The sequence below is a fragment of the Toxoplasma gondii genome, chromosome X, assembly GCF_000006565.2.
Source record: "Toxoplasma gondii ME49 chromosome X, whole genome shotgun sequence".
NCBI classification, from domain to species: Eukaryota; Apicomplexa; class Conoidasida; order Eucoccidiorida; family Sarcocystidae; genus Toxoplasma; species Toxoplasma gondii.
This window is the reverse complement of record NC_031478.1, coordinates 1,299,311-1,321,584: the sequence shown is the minus strand read 5'-3', so window position 1 is coordinate 1,321,584 and position 22,274 is coordinate 1,299,311. Positions and strand designations below refer to the sequence as shown.

Below are 22,274 nucleotides of genomic sequence, written 5' to 3'. Positions count from 1 at the left end.
GATTTGTACAGCACAGATGTTGGTTCATTCACAGCAGGCGTCAAGCCCAAAAATCGCAGGCAATCGTTACTGGAAGAAAACATGAAACATCCCAAGAGCTGGCCAGAGAGAGCAGACTGCATGCGCGTTTTTTCAAGCGATCCCTTTCGCGCATTCTCTGGGCATTGCATTCATCGACTGCTTTCATGGCTGCATGGCCGAGAGAACGAAACGAAGCCATACGACTGGGCGCGACACAACATCAAACTTAAAGTTCAAAAGGTGATGTCGTCTCCCTACGGGCAGTGCGTAAGATGCCCCCCTGAGAGTGCTCTGAAGACGAAAGAGAAACAACAGCGAAACTGAAGAAGGAAATGAAGAAACCACGTTCCCCAAGGTTAGAAACACAACTACAGACGGTCTCACACAGAACGTCTCGAATGCTCGAATGGCCATCGGGTGACAGAGGGTTAAGGAACGCAAACATATAAAGTTTCATGTATTTTTTGCATGCAAGTGTAAGAACGAAAATGGCGAAGCCGCTTGATTCCTCGAGAGGCGAATCGGCATATACGGACCGACGCACGGGGGACGAGAGACGCAGCCGAGGAGAGACGACTGAGACCAGAATGGGGTGCCAGAAGAGCAAGAGAGTCGTGAGTGTATTTAGGTTTTACAGTCTGGGAGAAGCGAGTTTCAGAGTTCTTGACGAGCGAAGTGGAAGAGCGAGGATTCGTGACGGAGAGGGGAGAGACGAAAGGAAAACGAGAGACCGGCAGAAGCGGTTTCTTTGAGTGCACGAGCCCGCTGCGGCACCGGAAAAAACGACGAAAAAGACAACGACAAGAGAGGAGGAGCCTTCAGCGGAGAACTCCTCTCTCGACAGACTCGGAGACAAGTGAAGGCCAGTGCGAGAAAACGAAGAGAACAACGCGCACAGAGATTCTTGCCAAGACGTGGAAAACAAGTGGAGAGAGCCATGCGTCTCTTCTAGTGGTTGTCTTTCTCTTCGAAGACGGTCTGGACAGAACTGAAGTGAGACGCGACGCAGACTCTCCGGAAGGCCGAGGGCGAAGCACAGTCTCCTTCGGTGTCGGTGAAAACGTTGAAAAGAAAAGACTCCCTCTGTGAAGATGAAAAAAAGGAGAGATGGTCTCTCGAGCGGCGTCGACCCAGGCGTCGCTGCATGCGCTTCAAGAGTTGAGGAGAAACGAAGGAGAGGCGCATGAAAGATGAGAGTTTCCGACGAAAGAGAAGTAGCCCGTCAGGAAAGGCATTATGGAAATAGAGAGAGGCTTTTGAAGTCGAGACTCGAAACGGAAGAAGGCTTTGCAGAGCCTGTACACACACATGTGCATGTCTTTGAAGAGACACTCGAGGAACGGAAAACAGAGGGGTCGGAGACAAGTTGAGCAGACAGCAGTATCTCGCTTAAATGCAGGCGACTGTGTGTCTCTTCTCTGTCCTGTTTCTCACGAAGAAGCCAAGAAAGAGGACGCGACAACTTCCTCCCGCGTACGCAGCCGGGAAGAAGAGCACCGGGGACTGGGAGAAAAGGAACCGGGAGGGAATTTCGCCTCTTCTCCCCCGCAACACTCTCGCTTCGTCACCATCTTCAGCTTTGCAGGCGAAGAAAAGGAAAAGCTGAGATTCGGAGGTGGCAGGCCTCCACAGAAAACGGAAGAAAGAAGGGAGAAGCGAGGCGTATACATGCGCTGTCGTGGTACCTGCGAAAATACGCCGCCCAGCAGTCGAGGGGTGACACAAAATCGACCCTGTCCACTTGAGCATTTTGAGGACTCGCCGTTTCTGTAGACAGAAGCTCGTTGAAAAAGAGAGAATCCTCGCGCGCATTCAACTCGATTCCAGAAGCAGTTGGGCTTCCTGCTTCCGAGAGAAGCAACGGGGAAATTCAGTTTCCATCGCGGCACACGGAGGAAACAAGACGACCTCGCAATCCGTCTCCCCAGTCTTCGTCTCCGAAGCGCTGTTTCTTTCTCGGAGCACTCCGCTTCAACACCAAAGGGCGAAAAGTTTGGATGGAGACGCGCAGACATCTCCTTTGTTCCTGCGAATTCTCGAAGAACGGGAACGGGGCACTTTCCTGCAGCAGACACACAGACCTACGGACGCACGCCTGCGGCTGCTTGTCCTTCCTTCTTGCTTTCCGTCCGAAGTCTCACGGCAGGTCAAAGTTCAGAATTTCTCGCACTTTTAGCTGGTCGTTTAGATGGATTACAATGCTATTTTAGTGTGCAACCAGCTCATCTCAGCATATGTGTGTGTGTGTGTGTGTGTGGTAAGCCGTGCAAGTAGACGATTCGTGATTTTGCCCACAAAGTCGCTCTGCGCTCGTCGTAGACCTCTTCACTCCTCAAATATTCAGTGTTTCTGTTCATTCCGTTTTCCTCCACCTCGCTACGTGATTCCACATCTTGGAGAGAGGGTCAGGAATCTGCTGCAGATACTCGAGACTTGTTGGACTCTGTTTCTCGCCCGCTGCTTCCGAGCGAACGCGACGGACTCCCGCGAGTCCTGGAACATCCTCTCTTGTGTAGGCGTAACAGTCCCTTTCGGCTGCTCTTTGCTTTCTTTCCTCAGGGCATACACACTGTTGAGCGTGTAGATTTTTCTTGTGGTTCGTTTTGAGCTCACGACCTGGTCTGCTTTTCCAGTTAATAGACGGGTATTGCACAGCAGACGGGGCACCGAACAGAAGATTTCTATTGTCAATTGCCGGACGTTTTCCCCGTCCATGGTGCTGACGAAAACATAAGAACAGCTTGATTTGTTTGCGACTCGGTTTTTGCCGTACGCCCGGTCTCCCGCGTTTGGGAAACGCCCTCTCAGTCGATTGCATTGTCTCCATTCGGGCACAGTGACATGCGGTAAAGGCTCTTGGATCCGCAAAACAAAACTTGTCGCGATCTCCATCAGCAGTCGAACTCGTAGGGGATACTCCACCACCCGAGGATCAACATAGATACTCAGGGGCAAGTCAATCCTTGCACGGTTGGTGCCTCCGTTCCCAGAAGAAACTTACATATAATCCTGTGTCAGAGATTACCACCCCCTGGAGGATAGTACGGATCATACTAATGATCTGAGCAGTGGGTTTCTGCTGTTTTTAAATACCGTTGACGAACCGCAACCCATATGCTGGACCTATAGACTCATAGATGTACTGGAGGATCGGTGTAAGCTTCTTGCATGCGTTCGCGCGTTTCTTCAGAGACGAATGCAAGGCGAGAGCTCCTTGTCGTAGCACATCTCCGAGTTGGGTGTACTTCCATGAGATATTCCACGACTTCATGCCATGGGTGGTGAAGAATGTTCTCGCGAAAAATGCAGCCTTGCCAAGCATTGCAGTTTCTTTGAGACAGACAAGCTAATGAACGATTCGAAAGAAGCATCAACAGCACGGTCCGCTTTCCATTCAAAGATTGCACATCGGAACGTGAACTCGCTCTTCGTGTAGCCGCACATGGTCCACTCCCTTAACGTAGCATACTGCAGCATCGTGACAGCCTGGATGGTCCTTCACCCATTTCTTTAATTGGTTAGGTGCCTATATGGCTAGTCATAATACTACACGAACAATAGATTTACGGGCCGCCGTATGTTTTATTTTTCTATTTACTCTAGGAGGTACTATAGGTGTAGTTATGGGTAGTGCAGGTATGGATATTGCCCTACATGATACATTTTATATTGTTGCACCATTCCACTTTGTACTATCTCTTGCAGCTGTCTTAGCAGTCTCTTCTTTCACATAGATTTCATGGAAAACCTAAAATTCGCATGTTTGGCTGACATTTAGCCGCTAATATACAGTCATCCAAGATATATTTATCTATCGCAGGTTCGGTCAAATTTCCTGTTATACTATATATAGATCACATGGCTTCTGGTACTTTGTACTTTGAGATCATACTAACGGCGAGAAGGGAAGTGTGTTTCAAAGAAAAGGGACGTTTAGCCGGGAAGATAGCGCCTAACGTATATAACCGAGTATCAACTTAGATGAACAGATGGACATAATAAATCCTTGTACGGTTTGTACCTACTTGACTCCTCAGTTCTAGTTAGGGAGTCCTTTGTTTACAGCTTGTACCATTACATTCAGGAGCACACCGTTATATTCGATATTGACGTACCATTTTCCCACTGCTTGACTGATCTAACAGTTGATGTAACTGAACGTCTGGACGCTGGATGACTCCCTCAAGAAAGAGCTATATCTTCATTCACGGTTCAGCAATGTATTCGTATGCAAACAGGGAAGACGTTCTCGTTAACGCATGTTCCGACGACTACGTACTGCTAGTTCCATAAGCGAAGGGTGTCCGTAAACCTCCGTTCGGGCAGCTTGCCGACAACAGGATGTCGAACGATACCAAATGCAAAAGATGCGGTCAAGTCTATCTGTGATTATTTGGAGTGCCAGTAGAGAGGCAACGCAGGGGAAGCAGAAACACGCACTCTCGTGCGTAGGCGAACATTTGGATGCTTTCTGATTGATGTTCAACCAGAATATAAAGCACGTTGCTCGGTTTTTAAAGGAAGAAGTCACAAGCGACTTGTCACTACAGGGGCGCAGCAACGTTCACGGTTGTCTTTCGCTGACCCACCACCTTTGCGAAAAGCGCAGGAAAGCCGTTACACGCAACTCGACCCATTTGCAACTGTACATGTTTGCTCTTCTCTCTACACCATAAAACGAACCTTGGTCCTAGGGTGGGCTGACCTTGGATGCAGGCCCCCAACCTCCAGCAAAAATCACCGCAGACGCCTGGTTGCATGAAGCGTGGATACATGGAAACGCAAAGAAGAAAAAGGATCGGATCAATACCCGAGGCAAAAAGTGTAAGAACCTGCAGCTCTTCTGTGTTCACCGTTTCCCAGAGGCCGTCTGTCGGCGAGGACCGTTAGGTACACGTCGGAAAAAAAGTCAAGTCGGCAGATCTGTGGACCGACTAAAAAACGCTGCTGACATTTTGATGAAGCATGCACTTCAGAAAAGCGAGAAGCAGTCCAAAAAGGATTTCATTGTGCTCGTACCTATACCGGTGCCCGCTGCGGGGACATGTGTGAGATGGATATTAAGAAATCCTTTTCACTGTAGGAAGCTCGCTGTGGGTTCTCGTTTTCACGACTCAGACGGGGTTTTAGGTTCTTTCTCGGCTGGTGTGTTACTGGGATCGTGGTGCTTGCAGTGGTTTATTCCTCGTTCGCTGTCGCATTTTTGCCCACAAGTCCCGTGTGCTCTTTCGGCGTCTGACGAGCTGTCGCTATCGCTGTCACTCGAAGACTCCCCGAAGTCTCGCCGCTTGTGAAAAATGCAGCACTTTTTACTCTTCTTCTTGTTCATGTTTTCGTTGTCAATTGCAGCCTTATCCCAACTGACACGACGCTCCGAAACGGTCACAGTCGTATCCGGAGTCGGGGACCCGAGCAAGCCGCTCGGATTCTCTACAATATGCACCACAGCCGTGGGCAGCACGGTGGTTGTCGTGCTGCCCCTCGACCCTGTGTGGGTACGGGCCGCCATGGAAATGAGAAAGAAAGAAGTCCTTCAGGGACTGCTGCCGAATGAGTCGACAGAGACCTTTCAAAAAAAGAAATGTTATCAAACAACAACGCAAAGCGCAAGCAGCGTGCAAAGGCCCCAACGCAGCGTGCTCTCGGAACTCTGGAGATCGACCTCAATATCAGTGCTACAGAAATACACAGCAATCCACGCGTTGATCCTTACTCTTGCCTACGCACGGACTGTTAACCATGCAAACCTCTCTTTTGGAGACAGGACAAGAGATGAAGCATGCTGGTGTACAAAGCTTGCGTTCACGAGGGGAGGTGTACGGCAGTTTCGGATGGCGAAACCTAGCTCTTGGCAGAAGCGTGAAATCGAAAAAACGAAGGCCGCGCGTGCATTGCCTGCTTCCTCAAAGCGCCTGAAGCCAACGGAACGAGCAAAAAGAACGGTAAAGACTCAGCCATTCACACACTCAGCTGAGTTGTTGGAGAGACGATGGAACGATTGCACGGCGCCCGAGAAAGAGAACTTTGCTCCTTTCTCCGCTAGATATTCAGTCAATTCATGCTTCCACGTGTTCGAGACAATTCATCGCACAAAAGCGGGGGTTTGCCAACTTAACGCAGACGGGAGAAAAGACTATTTCGGGAGGGACTCGATAGCACTGGCTTGATCCCAGGGGAGACGAGCTGGTTCGCGCTTCTGTAGGAAACAGCTAACCAAGATAAAAGCTGTTCATCCTTCTCCCGAAAGAAAGGCCGAAAATCCCACAGAAAATGCCAGCGCAGAGACGCGACAAGAGCGACAAGAAGCGATGAAATGTTCAGAGAGTTTTTTCTCCCTTCCTGCCCAGGCACAGTGACGGCATCCAGCAAGCCCCAACCCGGTGGGCAAAAACCAAGAGACAGCAATGGTTGCATGCACGCAATTCCAAAAAAAAGGAAGAGATAAAATCTGCTCGTGGCAGCGAAGTCTCTCGCAGTTTCGCAACCTCTCGATCGCTGAAAGCCTTCACACTGATCAGGCAACTCCACACGCTGCCCTGAGGATTCTTTTTCGGGGGCTTGCCGTTTTGCAGGGCGGGACAGGCTGCATCACAGTGTGCTGGTGTCTGCTTTTCTTTTTCACTTTACAAAGAATGTTCTTCCGAGGTTTGGACGGTGCGGTTAGCCGCTGCACCTCTACGCATTCCGATCCTGTGAGGACGAAAACACTTCGTTTTTCGTGAGGGAACTGATGGACTGCACCAAACGGTATGTTTTAGAAGGGGAAAACGGTAGGCGGTTTCTCAACGTGAAGCCTTTGAACAGGTCAAAGTTTCCGATTGTGGAGTCGGTGACTTCCGCGCACGGTTTGTAGAGCTGTGAACACGAGAAGGGGAGAAGAGAGAAATACGGCGGTGCAAGCTTTGAGCAGCAGACAAAAACACAGGTCGAAGTGGTGGAAATCCATGCCGCCGCCGCGCGCTAACCTCTGCTGTAGCGCTACTTTTTGGAGTCCAGACTCACGCTAAAGTTCTATTTTTGCTGCGATAAAAGAATTGGACCGAAGGATTCCGTGTGAGGAACGGGGTGTAAGGAGCTCATGCGTTTATTCGATTTGAGGTATACAGTTCTGGATTTATGATAATTGTAAATGCTAGTCAGCTGACCGAGTTGAACAGAAAGGTGAAGAAACATCAGCGGTTATCCCAGGAAACTGCGTGTCACGTCTCCAAGTTTTCTGACATTATGTTCACGTACAAGGCTGGCGGTTGTGGATGAGCGCTGGAACAAAGGACAAAGCCTTTCTAGGTGAGTGTAAACCTGCTAGCGAAATTGGGAGACACGTCAGATCTAGGATAAATCATGTGTCGTCTTTCCTTCACTTCTAGGACGAAAAGTGTAGCCGGGCATATTTACTTTCTCAGGGACATTTTCAAATGTTTACCAGTCTATCGTTTCAGGAGCACTCACAACGGTAAGCGAGTCTCACTTTAAGCGGTGCCCCCCTTGCTGAATGGATATCATCTAAATCGTTGAAGCTGCACATACCCGTGGTTGCCGGAGAGGAGTCTTTCACAACTTAGCTGTGGAAGAAGAAGGAGAATCCTGATGGGAAAAAGGAAAAGGTCGCGTATTTGCTTAGGATGCATCCCAGTTTACAAAACTCGCATAACACGTGACGGAACCGGTATTCTGATCATTTAGATTGAACAACGAAGTACCGGGGGACTCCGGAAACACCCTGTGCCTCTCTGTAGATTTCTCTCTTCCAATATAACCGGAGAGCGAGGGTGCGAAGGGAAATCTCTGAGAAATTTGTGCTTCTCGCTTTCTCGGTGCAGCCTAGGAGGCTTTTCCCCCCATGGAATGCACCATCTCGAGAGTGAGGACATATGTTACATGTGGGAGAGGAGTCTACCGAGAACGCATCTTCCCTACAAATGAGAATTTCTGAGGCAGAACCAAGAAGCCTTCACAGGCACAGAAATGTCGACACTTCAACTGCACATGCCCGTGTCGATCAGATCGGTCAACGGATTTGCTCACCGTCGGCTTTGTTTCTGCAGTTGAATCCGCGCTTCCGAGTCTAAGATCTAAAGATGTGACACACCATGCAGCTTCCAGAAAACGGAATCGTAATACTCTCACAAGGTGAAGAAGCTCTCTTCACACGGAAAGATTCAGAGGACTCAGCCATATTTTTTTAGACGCGAACTTCCTGGCCCATTGCTTGTTCAGGTGTGAAGGCTTGGCACTTCTCACCAGGACTGCTGCTTCCCACTCGGTTCGTGAAGAAGATTGTTGCGGATGGTGTTCTGTGGCGGTTTCTCGCTTTAGCTTGCAGATCCCCGAACAGGAGAAGACACTGCACTCAACAGAAAAGAGCGGGGCTCGGGATTGGCAAAATAGTGTCTGCAGAGATGGTGAAACACAGGAGTGATGCCTTTCCGATTTCTCGACTTTGGACCCGTGTACACTCGATTTGTCGCACCTTCGATACCGAAATACTGCAATCTCTGTCACACCACAGAGCAACTGTGCCTTCGCGGGGTTTTCAGAAAGAAATCAACCGCAACAGGGTACACAAACCCTGTGTACTCTGCAGCGTACTTTCGTCTGTTTTATCGTCTTCTGAACATTCCTGCTTTGCATATACTACGGTCAGGCAGGATTACAGGCCTCGCGCCACTGCTTTCGCTGATTTACCTTGTACTGGTTTTCTGCACTTTTCCCGTGGGAGTTTGTGTCTTGCGGCTGCGGAGGCGCGGAAGTGCCCTCCGGAGAAAGAGACGCACTGCCTTTTCAACTGCGCTTTCTTTACGACGTCTAGTCAAAAAGCTCCGCTAAAGACGGACTCTTTTCTCAGTTCTCCCTCTGCTTTTTTCCTTCCCCCTTCTCCGCATCCCAGAGCTGCTTCGTTCTGCTGCGATCCGGCGCTGTCTCCACCGTTTGTCTTTCGCTGTTTCGCACTTTCTCCCGCCTTCCTTTCCCGCTCTGTCTCGTGCATTTCCCGTAATCCACCGAGAGAAAAGAAGCGGGTAAAATGCGCAGACAAAACCAACTTGTGCACTTTTTGACGCGCCTGGCAAACTGTGACCGCTCGCGGCGTTTCTCCTCGACTGCCAGTCTTCTTTACGCCGACAGCCAAGAGTGAGAGGCGGGCGTCGTCGCCTCCTGCCGCCTCCTCCGGTCTGGGTCCTTTCCGGCTGCGCTACGCCGTGGCGGATATCCTCTTTTCCTGAGTTGCCAGAATCTACAGGAACGGACGCCTTTTCCGTTTCTCTGCGTCACCAGCGGCGCGTCCGCGAACTTGCGCCCTGGCTTCCAATTTGCACTTTTTCTCGAGGCGCCGCAAGGTGGACACAGACGTCGTGGAGGACGGGCGCGCGTGCCGTCTTCTGTTCGGACCTTAAAACTGTCAAGTAGGCAAAGAAACGGGGGGAAACGGGGATTCTCGCAGAGAGAAAGGCGTCTGTTTTCAGCGCAGTTTTCAGGGAAGACGACTCAGGTGCCCGCTTTGGGACCTGAACATCTTCCTTTTCGAACCGACGCCTGCCGTGCATGGTGTGCACCTCCGACCCTCTCGGGGGAGGATCCACGAAGAAAGTCGCGGTCGTTCCCAATTTTTCGTGAATCTCTCGTTGGAATGCACTGGCTCGTGAGAAATAACCGGTGCCTGCGTTCATCGATGCCGTTTATGACGTGCGAAGTTACTGCGTTGTTCGTCGGCAGCATGCTGCCTCCGAGAACAGCCTGTGTGTGTATTTCATAAGCGTGCCACCAGCGGTGAGGTAGGCTTTGCATCCAGTGAAGGGGACGGTGGAGACTCTCTGTTTCTTGACTTTGCTTCTGTTCCGGTCACTTGGCCGAAGAACTGCTGCCTTCCACTTCGAGCAACAGTTGATGCAGAACCGGCAACCGGGGGTGCATGCCTATCAGATGTAGCTTTCAACGCAGAGGTCTGTCAGTGTGGGTGTGTAGACCTGCGTTTCCTTTCCACGGGGCAGGCGTATCTCTTGCAGTGTTGCAGTCCACACTGTGAGAAGGTCCTTCCCTCTACTTTTTTTTCCACCGTGACTCTTTTCCTGCAGCGACGCCTTGTTGTTGCATCATCTGTGTGCATCTGAATCCTGTCGGAGCGACAACACCCCTGCTGTCTCACTGGCTCTCTCCACTGGAATCTGCGCTTCACCTTTGCGCCATTTTTGGCTTCTTCCGTCCCAGCACCGCTGTTCTATATGCATGCAGATCCCTGTAAATGTGGAGACGCGTACACACGTGCTTTTTACCACAGATATAAATATATACATATAAATATATATATATATATATATAAATATATACATATAAATATATACATATAAATATATATATATATCGCTATGCCTAACACATGCATTAGCGTCGACCATTTCCCCCGCCAACTTTAAGGACTGGCGGTACACTTTCTCACAGGACAAGACTTTTTTTTTCCACTGGAGGCCGTTATGCATCTCACCGCCGTTAGAGAGATTACGTCTTTACCTTCCGATGCACATGCAATATCTGTACATCTTCATCTGACTATGGAGAGTCTCCTCCTCGGTTCACGTCATCCAGTGTGCATCCGCAGAAAGAAATCTTCACAAAAATGTGGATTTCTAGGCATCCCTCGTGAAGTCTGACTTTTTTTGATGACTGCGCACAACTTCTCGCCTGTGAAGACTGTTTTTCTCTTGCGGGTCCTGTCTCTGTTTTTAGGTCACTTTTCTTTTTCGTTCCACCTGCGATGGCGTTGCCGGCCTTCGAGGGCGTGAGCCCCTGTGTTGGAGGCCACCGTCGTGTGTCTCCGTCAGGTTCTTCTGTTCGTTCTTTGTCACACTCGTCGCGCCTCGGCTGTTTCTTCTTCGCGTTCTGTTTCCTCTCCGTCTCTCTCTTCTCGCCGCTGGGAGCCAAGGCACAGGTGGTGGGCCTCGACCTCGGCTCCGAGTTCGTCAAGGTAGCTCTGGTGGCAGCCGGCCGTCCAATTGAAATTCTGCTGAACCCAGCGAGCAAGCGAAAGACGAACAACGCAGTCTCTTTCGCAGATGAGGAGAAGCGCGAACTGGGAGACGAAGGCGCAGCTCAGGCGGCGAAGAAGCCGGACCGCGTCTTCCTTCATCCGAATCTTCTTCTGGGGGTGAACGCAACGGACTTCGGTCTCGTCGACGTCACCGCAGACCCCGACTCTGCCTTTCTCCCGCTGGCACTCAAGGAGAAACTGCTGCCCAGCGGCTACCCTCATGACTACTATCCGTATCGGTTGTTCATGGACAGGCGTCGCCACAGCGTCGCAGTCCTCGCGAAAGACGGAGTGTACCTGCCTGCTGAGTTGCTGACGGCCAGCATGCTGGCCTTCGTCAAGAAACTGGCTACACAGGCCGCGGGGGTCGATAACGAGAAGACGCTCGGGTGCGTCATTTCTGTACCATGCAGATACACCCAGCGGCAGAGACAGGCGCTCCGCGACGCGGTCGAGATCGCGGGCATGCATGCAGTGGCTTTCCACCATCACTCGGTGACGGCCGCGGTCCAGCATGCACTGGATTTGCCGACAAACACGACGGCGACGAAGCTCTTTTACGACGTCGGCAGTTCGACGATCGACGTCGGCGTCGTCCGCTTCGCGCCAGTGCAGCTGCCCTCTAAGAAGGAGGTTCTCCAGGTTCAGTTGCTTGCCTGCGAGAGCATGTCTGGCGCGGGCGGCCACCATGTGGACTTGGCCATTGCGGAGAAGATGCGCGGGGCCTTCGAGAGGCGCCACGGCGCCGGGAAGAGCCTCCTGGGCGTTCCGCGGGCGCTGAAGAAGCTGGTGAAGCAAGCCGTGATGGCCAAACATGTCCTGAGTGCGAACAAGCAGACGCAGTTCCGCGTCGAAGGTCTCCACAACGACGTGGACTTTCACGAGCCTTTCGAGCGCATGCACCTGGAGGCGCTGCTCGAGGAAAAGGGGATGCTCGCGAAGCTGAAGGCGTCGCTGGACGCGACGCTGAGTCACGCAGGTCTGGACCTGAACGACGTCGACCAAGTCGAGCTTCTCGGCGGCGCCAGCCGTGTGCCGCGAGTTCAACAGGAACTCGGCGCTCTGATGGGGGCGAAGGACGTCGGAACGCACTTGAACGGCGACGAAGCGATGGCGACAGGAGCTGCTTTCATCGCCGCAAACAGCACCGCGACCTTCCGCGTAAAGCAGCTGCTCCTGCAAGACATCACGCCCTACGAGTACTTGGTGAAGATCGACGCAGTCGCCGAGGAAGACGACCCCGACGCCGGAGTGAGGCGGGGGGACCGCGTAAAGAAGACCAAAGTGTTGGTGGGCCGTCATGCGCGGTTTGCGCAGGGGAGCAGAACGGTGAGTCTGCGGACGACGCAGGACTTCCAGGTCGAACTCTTCGAAGACGACGCGTCGCTTTTGAAACTCGCGGTCACGGGCGTCGCGGAGGCTGCGAAGAAGCTCGAGGAGGAGGCGCAGAAGAAGGCTGAGGCCGAGTCGAAGACGGAGAAGAACGGAGAAGTCGAAAGCGAGACGCCAGAGAGGCGTCTGCCAAAGGCCAACCTCGTCTTCAAAGTCGACGGCGCAGGTGTCTTGTCGTTCGACCGAGCGTACTTGACCCAGGACTACTTCGTGTACGTCCCTCTGCCGTCGACGACAACCAAGGCGACGACCACAAAAGAGTCGGAGGGTGAAGAGACGAGCACCACAACTCCGGCGCCGGCAGCCAAGTTCAAACGCCTCACCAAGCAGGTCTCTGACGCGCTCGCAGTTGAGGAGACGCAGACGCTGCCTCTGCCTCTGACGTCCGAAGAGCGCAACGCGCTGAGGAAGCAGCTGCAGGAGATGGAGGCTGCAGACTTGCGGGTGCACAAACTGGCTGAGGCGATGAATCGCCTCGAGGCTTCGATCTACGCGGCGAGGGGCCTTCTCGCTGAGGAGACCGTGGAGCGCGTGAGTCTCCCTGAGACTCGGGAGGAACTGAGGAAGCAGCTGGAGGCGGACGAAGAGTGGATCTACGACAGCGCGAAGGCTGAAGGCATCGAGGCGGTGAAGAAGAAGCTCGTGGCGCTCGAAAGCGTCGTGGAGCCGATGAAGAAACGCGCGGAGGAGTTGGAAGCTCGCCCGAAGGCGATTGAGAAGATGGAGAAGGCGCTGGTCGACCTCGTCTCGCGGCTCGAGCAGATCGCCACAAAGAGGCCGTGGGTATCAGAGGAGAAGCTCGCGAGCGTCCGCGCGTTCGGCCAAGACGTCGACGCCTGGTGGAGAGAAAAACTCGCGAGTCAACAAAGCAAACTTGACACGGAGGACCCTGTTTTCACGAAGGCAGAAGTTCTCGCGAAAGTAAAAGAACTTGGCGCAGCTGTCAAGGCCCTCGAAAACATCCCCAGACCGACAACCACGACAACGACCTCCCCTGGGGAAGGAAAGGAGCCAGGAGAACAGAAACAGGAAGAGAAGACTGAGGAGAAGAAACAGGAAGAGAAGAATGAGGAGAAGAAGGAGGAAGAGAAGAATGAGGAGAAGAAGGAAGAGAAGGTAGAGGAGGAGCACAAGAACAGAGAAGAGCTGTGAAGACACTAGGATTTGTCTGAGAACAGAACCTGTGGATGGTAAATAGACGGAATCTGTACGCGGAGTTCGTGAAAGGTGAATCACGATAAGAACGCGAGTGGCGATCTCGAACGGAGGCGACGCCTGAGGCATGCATGCGTCTCCACCGAACCCGGTCGATTTGTGTTTTATCTGGAAAGGCTGTGAACGAGAAGCAAGAGAAGCCGTTTGTCCTCTGTTCCAGTGTTAGAAAAGAGACAAGGCGTCGCCGAACTGCCGGAGAAGGACCGAGTTCAGGAGAATGAGTGCATGCACTAGGTGCAGAAACGGTTGTCGATTTGTTTGAAAATGTCGTGGTTACTCTCTCCCTTCTTCCTTCTCGGATCGAAGTCTCGGCAGTGACAAGCGCCTTCCGTTCTGTCTCCGGTGTCTCCCCGGGGAGTTTCTCCGGGAAACAACTTGACCCTGAAGTTTGAATTCGAACGCAGGAAATTCCTCTCGACTTTCGTGCTTATGTGGAAAGTGCACCGCACATGCATCACTTTTGGTGGATCCTTCGTTTTCGGCCCAGGCCTTCAGGTCACAAATTCAGCTGTATCGGATTCGCCTGCCTCCCGTCCGAGCTGCTGTCTGCGAAAGCTTTTCTGCCCACTCTGTGCTTCTCTGTCGTGAGAAACACCAGTTAACTGCTCTCGTCCTTTTTCCCGCTACTTCTCCCTCCTTGCTGTGTTTTCTCTTTCTTTATCTCTTCCTCTATATCGCTCTCTTCTCTCTCTCCCGCTGTCTTTCTCTGCTCTCTTCTCTATCTCTCTCGTCTTCTCTGTCTCTCCCGCTTTCTTTCTCGTCACCTCTTGAACTGCGAGTTACAGAGCTGTTGTGCATTTGGTTTCTCTGCTCGCCTTCCCGCAGTTTTTCAAGATGTCAGGATGTCACGAAGCATCGCATTTTCAGGCGCAAGCAAGCCTGAAACGGAGCTTGAAAAAAGGCGTCGGTGCCCCCGATAGGCGTATTCAAAAAAACCGTGGCGACGAGACGTCAGAAAAAAGGAAACACTTGGAAACTATTCAGAAACAATCAGTTTCTTCTTAGCAGAAACGAGAATCGAGTTTCCCAGCCACGGAACCCAAGCTCGCTCGAAAGTTAAATGCACAAACAGACAAACACATGCATCTATGTAGATACATACATATATCTGTATGTACATATGATGCATATCAATGCTTATTCCTACATATACAAAGAAATATATATATATATATGTAGACACATGCTTAGCAATATATATATATATATATATATATATACAAACGCATGTATTTGTTTGTGGATGGACTTCGATTGAAGGAGAGGCAAGATATTAGGATGAGTCGAAGAAGTAGCACAACTCGGGTGGAACGCGATACATGAGGCACCTTCTTCCCGCGTATTTGAGAGCACAGTGCGCTTGCCAAGCCTCGGCAAGGCGATTCTTTTTAAAGCGGGGTGCGTCGTTAAGCGCAGCTGTTTGGGTCTCCCAGCAGCTGTGCAGGCGCTTCCTTTCGCGAGTCTCTTTTCGACGGCTGTCTCCAGTGCCTTGCGAGACACAGAGACTTCCAGGGTCTCGTTCTGTCTCTTTCTGGAGTCCTTGTTTCCTCGTCAGATCTGTGGCTTTTCTCGTCACTTCCCCGGCTCGAGAAGACGCCGGCAAAGTGTCTCTGACTTCCTGGAAGTCACTCGCTTTGAACGTTCCGCGCACTGAAACGGAGCCCCCAAACTTCTCAATCTGAACAGAACCAGACATCACACGCAGACGGTACACCTGCATGCGCATGCCAATTACAAGACAGACAAAAGTAATTCAAACAAACGTCTTCTTCCCTTCTCTCTACTATTCCCAATAGGTACGCTTCTCACGACATAGGTATATATATATATATATATGTATACATGAATACATCCGCACATACACTATATTATATATATATATATATATATATATGCATTTATAGGTTCCTGAATGCCCTGTCCGGGTGCGTTATGTTTTGTGTGACCGGGTATATATCCTGGCGATATCAGAAGTATTGTTTGATTCCTTCGTCTGGCTCGTTTCGTGTCTCTTTTTCGGCAGTGAGTCTCGCCGCTGTCTTGCGTCGGGCGTCTTCTGGTTCCTTTTTCTTGCGTTGTCTTCCGTCGATTTCTTGTTTTTCCTCACCAGCGAGCAGTGCGCCTCCAAGAGCGGCCGTGTGCGATCCTCCCAGAAAGCGTCGCCGTAGGGCCGTTCGTAGGGGGCACCAAAGACCGGCGGGTGAAACCAGAAATTCAGAGCCATGTGAGAACTTCCTTCGGTCCCTGTCTCCACCTGTCCGCTCTCTGCCTCACGTCTCGAGAAAGAATGAACTTCGTGAAACCAGCCCGCCGGCAGATACACTGCATACACGCAACGCGGCAGTCTCGCGAAAACAGTTGAACGCTTTTTTCTGCAGAAACACAGATGCTGCGTCCTCTCACAGGCTCACACAACTTCGCGGGGACCGTCGACGCTTCCAGTCGCCCTCCGCGTTTACTCCCGGATTTTGTAGGTGGTACCGGACCGCTCTTCTCGAGAGTCCGACATACGCAGAGGAGAAGACAGAGATAAGGCGGGCAAGGGGGAAATGCCAGCAGAGAGAACAACAGAGAGAACAGCAGAGAGAGAAAGTACACAGCAAAGAAAACAGAAGACACATTCTCACTGGACGCGCGTCTAGGTAGGTCCCTACCCCGCAACTTCCATCATGAGCGTCTGCGTCGAGGGAACAAAGAGGAAAGAGATTTCAGACTGATTTTTCAGCTGTGAAAACTGTAACGGCTCTCTCCGTACAGGCACTCCACTCGCGAAATGCCTCAGAAAACGTACACATGTCTCCGGCGACCATTTTCACTTCCCAGTACTTCGACAGAATCGTCTCGGGCGTGATGGCGCTGCCGCCGTCGTCACTGCTGTCTCCCAGTGCTCTCTCGCGAGTATTCGCTAAACAGAAATGGTCAGGAATCTGGCCCTCGCCGACGAGCCGACCCTGCATGCATGCAAGCAACTGAAGCCGCGAGACAAATCCGACTGGCTGCTGGAGAGAGATGTTCCGCCAAACGAACGGGAGACGCTGTCTGCTGTCTAAAAGCGTTCAGAAAAGGACATCGGGAAGTGGACCCACACACCCTCTGGGACGCGACGCGGCTGCAAATATGCCGTTTCCACACAATCGAAACAACCGAAGCGAAGCAGAAATTTGTGCATGCGACAAAATCACCTTCACAGCACTCCTGAGACAGACAACACAAGAAGTCCGAATCGAGGAAGAACTTTACGCATCCTGGAAAGAACAGAAGAGATGGACAGAGTGTCGTCTTTCTCTACGTGAGACGCTGTGCAATTAGGCGGATGCTGGACGCGTTCGCAGATATGCATAGGCCCCATAGCGTAACGGCAAAGAAGGCAACCTCTACAGCTACAGACATGCGCATGCAATGCACAGTCAGTACACAGGCGGCTTCACAGAAAGAGGCGCAGAAAAGCTGTACAACTCTGGATTTTCTAACGAAAGCTACAGAAGGCGACGTGGACGCACCACAAGCATCGCGTTAGAAGTCGCCTCTCGAGATGGCTCTTCACTCTCAGATGCAGTTGAGTCTTCTTCACTTTCGTCGTCCATGTCTTCGAGCGCCTGGTCAAGAAGGTCGTCGAGTCTGAAAAACGAAAATGCCCGAAATAATTCAGGCTCTTTCTCCCCGCCGTGCTCATGCACCTGTATCTCGCCCGCTCTATTCATATATATATATATATATATATATGATTCGAGAGGGAACTGACGACAGTCACCAAATGAAAGCAAATGTATATTTGCATCGATGCATGCGCCTCTCGGATCCCCGCAAAGGCTTCAAAGAACAGAAACTGGTTTCAGGTGGAAGAAGAAAAGAACTGGGAACTGAGCCGGCCTTCCAAATCGCTCGTAAGCTGGCTGCCATCATCTCCTTTCTCTCTACGTATTTACCTATCTATATGCGCAATATCGTACAGCCACGTTCATGTATGCACATGGACATGAGTACCATTTTCTTCAGCTATACATATATATATATATATATATGAATATGTATATATATGCATATATATATATGCATATATATGTATGTATAAATTTGTAAATACGTCTATATGTACATATGCATGCATATTTATGTCTGCCAAGCATTTATCTTTCAACGACATTGTATGGTTCTTACTCGCGTTCAGCCTCAGCGATTTGGAGCTCGAGTTCTTCCACGGAATCGTCTCGCTGGCCTTCAGCGTCCTTCTCTCCTGTTGTCTGTTTCGCCTTTTCTCCCTTCCTCGTCCCCTCGCCTTTCCTCTGTCCGCATGCTTCCAGGCGTTCCTGGAGCAGAGCCAGGCGCTCCTCCACTTTCTCCTGTCTCCACCGTCTCACGCCCAGCTCGTGACCGCCGTCTTCCCGAATAAACGCCGAGTAACAAATCAAGCCGTTTGGGTAGACCCGCATGACTCTGCCTTTCGTGGGCAGCAAGCCGGCACACCGAGGACTGAACAGCCGAAAGACTTTCTGGCCTGCAGGGAAGAAAACTGGAGAGACGAGGAACTGTGAAAACGGAATGTAAGCGCCTGAAGTGCGAAGCACGCATCTCTACAGACTCAACCAACAGCTTACAAACAGGCGCTAGAAACAGTTACGCGGCTATACTTATATCTACATATATACATATATTGGAGAAGGTATATAGGATCATCGATGTATAGTTCACACATACAGGGATATACTGAGGTGTATACATACATATACATATACATATACGTATTGGATAGACCGATATCATCATACAATTGGGTGTCGCGTTCAATGTGTGATTCAGAAAGAGTGAGAGAATGACATGCAAATACGCGAATCTAGCGTCTGTGCAATTCCAATCGCCTCTCTCCAGATTGCTTGCCTTTACGTGTATGGCAGCTGAACGCTGGAGAACTTTGAGTGCAAGCGCGAAACGCGGCAGTGTTTACCTCGGAGAAGAACATACAAATTGTCGTGGAAATCGTGGTGGAGGCCGGTTGTGCTTCCAGACTTTGCATGTCCCCACCAAAAGTTGTACTGGTACGGCTGGAGGTTTCTGAGAAAAGAAGAAAGGAGAAGACAAGACGCAGGAATCGATACCAAAACGCAAAGCAACAAAGAACATGCGACAGAGAATGACATATATATATATATATATATACATATATACATATATGCATATATATACATATATATGTACATGTATGTACATGTATCTATATGAGAGAGCAATGGAGAGAGAGGAGCTTGGCGGGTCGAAGCTGACAGGGCGGTGAGTATGGCAGATGGCGAGGAGGCGCCACAAAGGAGGAACGGACAGATGCATAGCGACGCTCTGAGAAGACAGAGAAGGTGACAGAGGAGGCAAGAGATCCAGCGAGAAGAACCGGAGACGAAAAGGAGAGAGATACGCGCCACCGAACGAGACCGCCACCAGCGAAGCAGAATCCGAATCGAGAAGGCAGGCGAGAGAGGCTCGGAAGGAAACCTCGCCCGAAGCGGTGAGACCGACACAACGCGCGCAAACTGAACTCTGTTGCGAGAAAGAGGAAAACAGAGAACCACTGCGGTATTACCCAAGGAGAGAAGGGAGAGGAGGAAAGTCGAGCGCGAGAGGGCTCGACAGCGGCGCCCCACACAGACGTTTCGGACCTAAAAGGAGACAAGAAGAGAAACAGTTTCGATCTGCATCTCCGTTGTTTTTCATCCACGCCTGCTTCGCGGCTTCGTCTCTTCAGTTGCCGTCTCCCCCTTTTGCTTCTCGTTGTTCTCCTTCCTTCTTCTTCCGATGTCTGCTTCCTTCCCTCTTGTGCTCTGGCAGTCCCGCCTCATCACCGCAGCTGAGGTCCAGCTCTACTTGAGCACATGCGCCTTTCTCTCGGTGCTTCTTCTCTCCCAGTCTGTCTTCGCTCACACACGACCTCTCCGGTTTTCTGCTCCTTTTCTTTCCTGTTCTGTCCTCAGTGTCCTCTCTCTTCGTTCGCTTGCTTCCCCACCTTGCGTCGTCTCGAGTCCTTCTCGTGATCTCTCCCCTGACCGTTTTCTCTCTTTCTCGCTGTTCCGTCGCTCCCCACCGTATGGCACCGCGAACAACGCGCCGCGCAGGAATCTCGGACGAGCCAATTGCCGTCCTCTCTCACACCTGCCTCCCCTGTCACCTCCCCTGTCACCTCCTCCCTCCCTCTTCTTTCTTTTCTTCGTTTCGCTCTGTATCTTTGTTCCTCGCTTTCGCTCGCCTTCCGCGTCCTCTCTGTCGCCTGAGTCGCTCACCGTCTCGGGTGTGAGGCACCCGCTGCGTGGTGAGGTAGAGGGACTCGTCGCCGGCTTCTAGACGGTCGATGAAGTCCCCGAATCGACAGCGCCTGAACGCACCCTTTCCAAAGTTTGCGCCTCCCGCGGCCGCGCTCGAGGCGCCTCGCGAGGTGTCTCCTTTGTCGGAAGAGACAGTTCTCTCGCGCTCTTCCACGTCCACCCACATGTCCCCTGCTCGCTGCTTCAGCGCCGATGCACTCAACCAATTCCGCTGCAGAAGCGGAACATCCACGAACGCAGAGTCGCAAGGAGAACGAGAGGAAGAAGAACGAGAGGAAGAAGAACGAGAGGAAGGAGAACGAGAGGAAGGAGAACGAGAGAGAGAACAGGAAGAGTGTGAGTTTGATTGAGGTTCTGGGGACTGGGCGTCAGTATCACGTCCAAGCTCCGCTTCACTTTGGCCTGTCGCACGCGGGGGGAGGCCGTCTGAAGGCAGAGGAACAACAAGGACGGGAGTTCGCGTCATGACGAAAGACTCGTAGAAACATCTAGAGCAGAACCTCTCTTCGTCTCTCGCAGCCTGCACCTGCCCTGCCTTCCCTGCGGCTTCTTTTTGTCGTTTGTGGTCGCAGCAAGCGCCCGACCCCGCGAGGGTCTCGTCGGGATTTCTGGGAGATTTGACGAGAAAAATGCGGCGAATCGGCGGAAGCCGCCACCCTGAGGAGGAACGCGTCTCGGCGCCTCTCGCTTCTGCTCTCCGCTCAGACGGAGAAGAACGCTCGGCCTCGCGGAAAGGGCAGAATCTGCGAGAAACGCAGCAAACGCTCACACCAGACAAACCAGGAGGTGAACGACAAGCCGGCGAAGAAACGCAGAAGGCTCTTGAGGCTGAGAGCCAAGACGGAGACGGCGGCGTCCACGTGAGAAGGAACAGATGGACCTGAAACTTTCACAGAGGCCTTTGGCTGTTGAAAGAGACGCCGTTCCACACGCAGCCATCTTGACGACACAACGAGGTCATTCTGGACTGGAAGAGAAAAGTTGTCCGTGATTCGTTTACCAGGAATATTCGTTTACATGCACTTCCAGAGTAAAAAAACAACGGAGGCACCCACTTCGCTCAAGCCACTTGTGCCGACGCGCATGCAGGGATACGGGGGTGCTCCGAAAGCAGTTGAGGAGAAGAAAAACGAAGAAGACTCGGGATGTGAAGGTCAGGTTAACTGAAGGCAAAGAGCAGAGGAAACCGACTGTCGGAGGAGACGCGGGCAAGCCTCTTCCTGTGGGTCAAGCAACTCTTACCCCCGATAAGCCTCGCCGAGACGCCACAGCCGCTTCAAGGTTGATTCTTTGTCATGTCCAGTCTCTTTTCGTTTCCTTTTTCGCTGCTCGCAATCCGCCAACACTGACGAGGAAGAAGCACTAGCCTGCCTTCCCTGTCCCCGATGACTCTTCTTCGCGTTTGCCATTCTCTCCTTCTCCGTCTCCGCTTAGAGTGTTCGGCGCTGAGGAGCGCTGGATGGCCCGAAACGCCAAGCAATCAGAAGACTGCGGCGGCTGAAATTCTGCTTGGCGTGCGAGTGGAGAAAGAAAGAACAGACGCGAAAAGGCAAGTTTCGGTGGAGGAGCAGCGAGGAACCGAGAAGGATCGAAAACGAGCAACTGAGAAACCAGGAAAAAAAGTCATGGCGCGTCTCGAAAAAGAGAAAAACACCGAGGAACAGAACAGAAAAGCGCGCAGGGAAACGAAGATTTTCTCGACAAGGAAAAAGCGACGTCTAACCGTCTATTTGAGCCTGTAGATTTGAGGCTACAGAGGCACAGACGGACGAGGAAAGGTCGCAGGAGAGAACGGCTGAGACAACAGAGACACCCGGATTGACAAGCAGCGAAGAGCCTACAGAGAATAGAGTGAAAACGAGAGAAGCTGCGGGAGAGCAGCAGTAGATAGAGCACAATCTTTTAAACAGCGAAGGAATTCGCGACGCTGCGCGATATCTCTCGCAGCGTCAAGCCGGGGGATTTCAGGACGACGACTGATCCAGCGACTCCGTGCATGTCACGGGAGAACCAAGCATGGCATGCGAAGAAAACATGCGAGGAAAAAAGACAAAACTACGGCGGAAAAAGTCAAAATGCATCCGCACGCGAGAAAACATGTCCTGTGGTCTCTGCATGCGCATGAAATGGGATGTCTTCACGCACCGTGTTTGACCGGCGACCTGAGAAGAGGAAAGAAGGGAGAAAACGAGGCGCTTAGATACAGAATCCGTCAAGTGAAAAGGAGAGAAAAAGAATGTTTCTGCGACGCAGAGCCGCCGTCTGTTCCGCCGCCAGCGCATGCAGTCCCGCTGCTCCCGGCACACCCAACACCGCGCAAC

The 22,274-nt window shown here is 51.7% G+C and overlaps 4 protein-coding genes across 4 annotated transcripts; 1 reads left to right on the top strand and 3 right to left on the bottom strand.

Moving 5' to 3' along the window:
• Positions 1 to 2,374: 2,374 nt before the first annotated feature.
• Positions 2,375 to 2,848, bottom strand: TGME49_226820 (hypothetical protein; the record flags this gene model as incomplete). Its single annotated transcript, XM_002366294.2, has 1 exon — positions 2,375 to 2,848. One exon carries the CDS (start codon positions 2,846 to 2,848, stop codon positions 2,375 to 2,377), a length of 474 nt encoding a protein of 157 aa, XP_002366335.1.
• Positions 2,849 to 3,725: 877 nt separating this feature from the next.
• TGME49_226825 (protein phosphatase inhibitor protein) lies at positions 3,726 to 6,751 on the bottom strand. The gene has a single exon (XM_018780150.1). It carries the CDS (start codon positions 5,528 to 5,530, stop codon positions 5,129 to 5,131), a length of 402 nt encoding a protein of 133 aa, XP_018636046.1. The 5' UTR covers positions 5,531 to 6,751; the 3' UTR covers positions 3,726 to 5,128.
• TGME49_226830 (DnaK family protein) lies at positions 4,468 to 14,734 on the top strand. The gene is made up of 2 exons (XM_018780151.1): positions 4,468 to 9,422; positions 10,741 to 14,734. The coding sequence occupies exon 2, from the start codon at positions 10,769 to 10,771 to the stop codon at positions 13,583 to 13,585; it is 2,817 nt and encodes a 938-aa protein (XP_018636045.1). The 5' UTR covers positions 4,468 to 9,422; positions 10,741 to 10,768; the 3' UTR covers positions 13,586 to 14,734.
• Positions 14,735 to 14,889: 155 nt separating this feature from the next.
• On the bottom strand, positions 14,890 to 22,166 carry TGME49_226840 (hypothetical protein). Its single transcript, XM_018780152.1, has 9 exons — positions 21,196 to 22,166; positions 19,912 to 20,696; positions 19,218 to 19,293; positions 18,591 to 18,697; positions 17,807 to 18,143; positions 17,149 to 17,266; positions 16,440 to 16,599; positions 15,756 to 15,970; positions 14,890 to 15,326 (listed from the first exon to the last, which is right to left on the bottom strand). The coding sequence occupies exons 1-9, from the start codon at positions 21,360 to 21,362 to the stop codon at positions 14,922 to 14,924; spliced, it is 2,370 nt and encodes a 789-aa protein (XP_018636047.1). The 5' UTR covers positions 21,363 to 22,166; the 3' UTR covers positions 14,890 to 14,921.
• Positions 22,167 to 22,274: the final 108 nt, after the last annotated feature.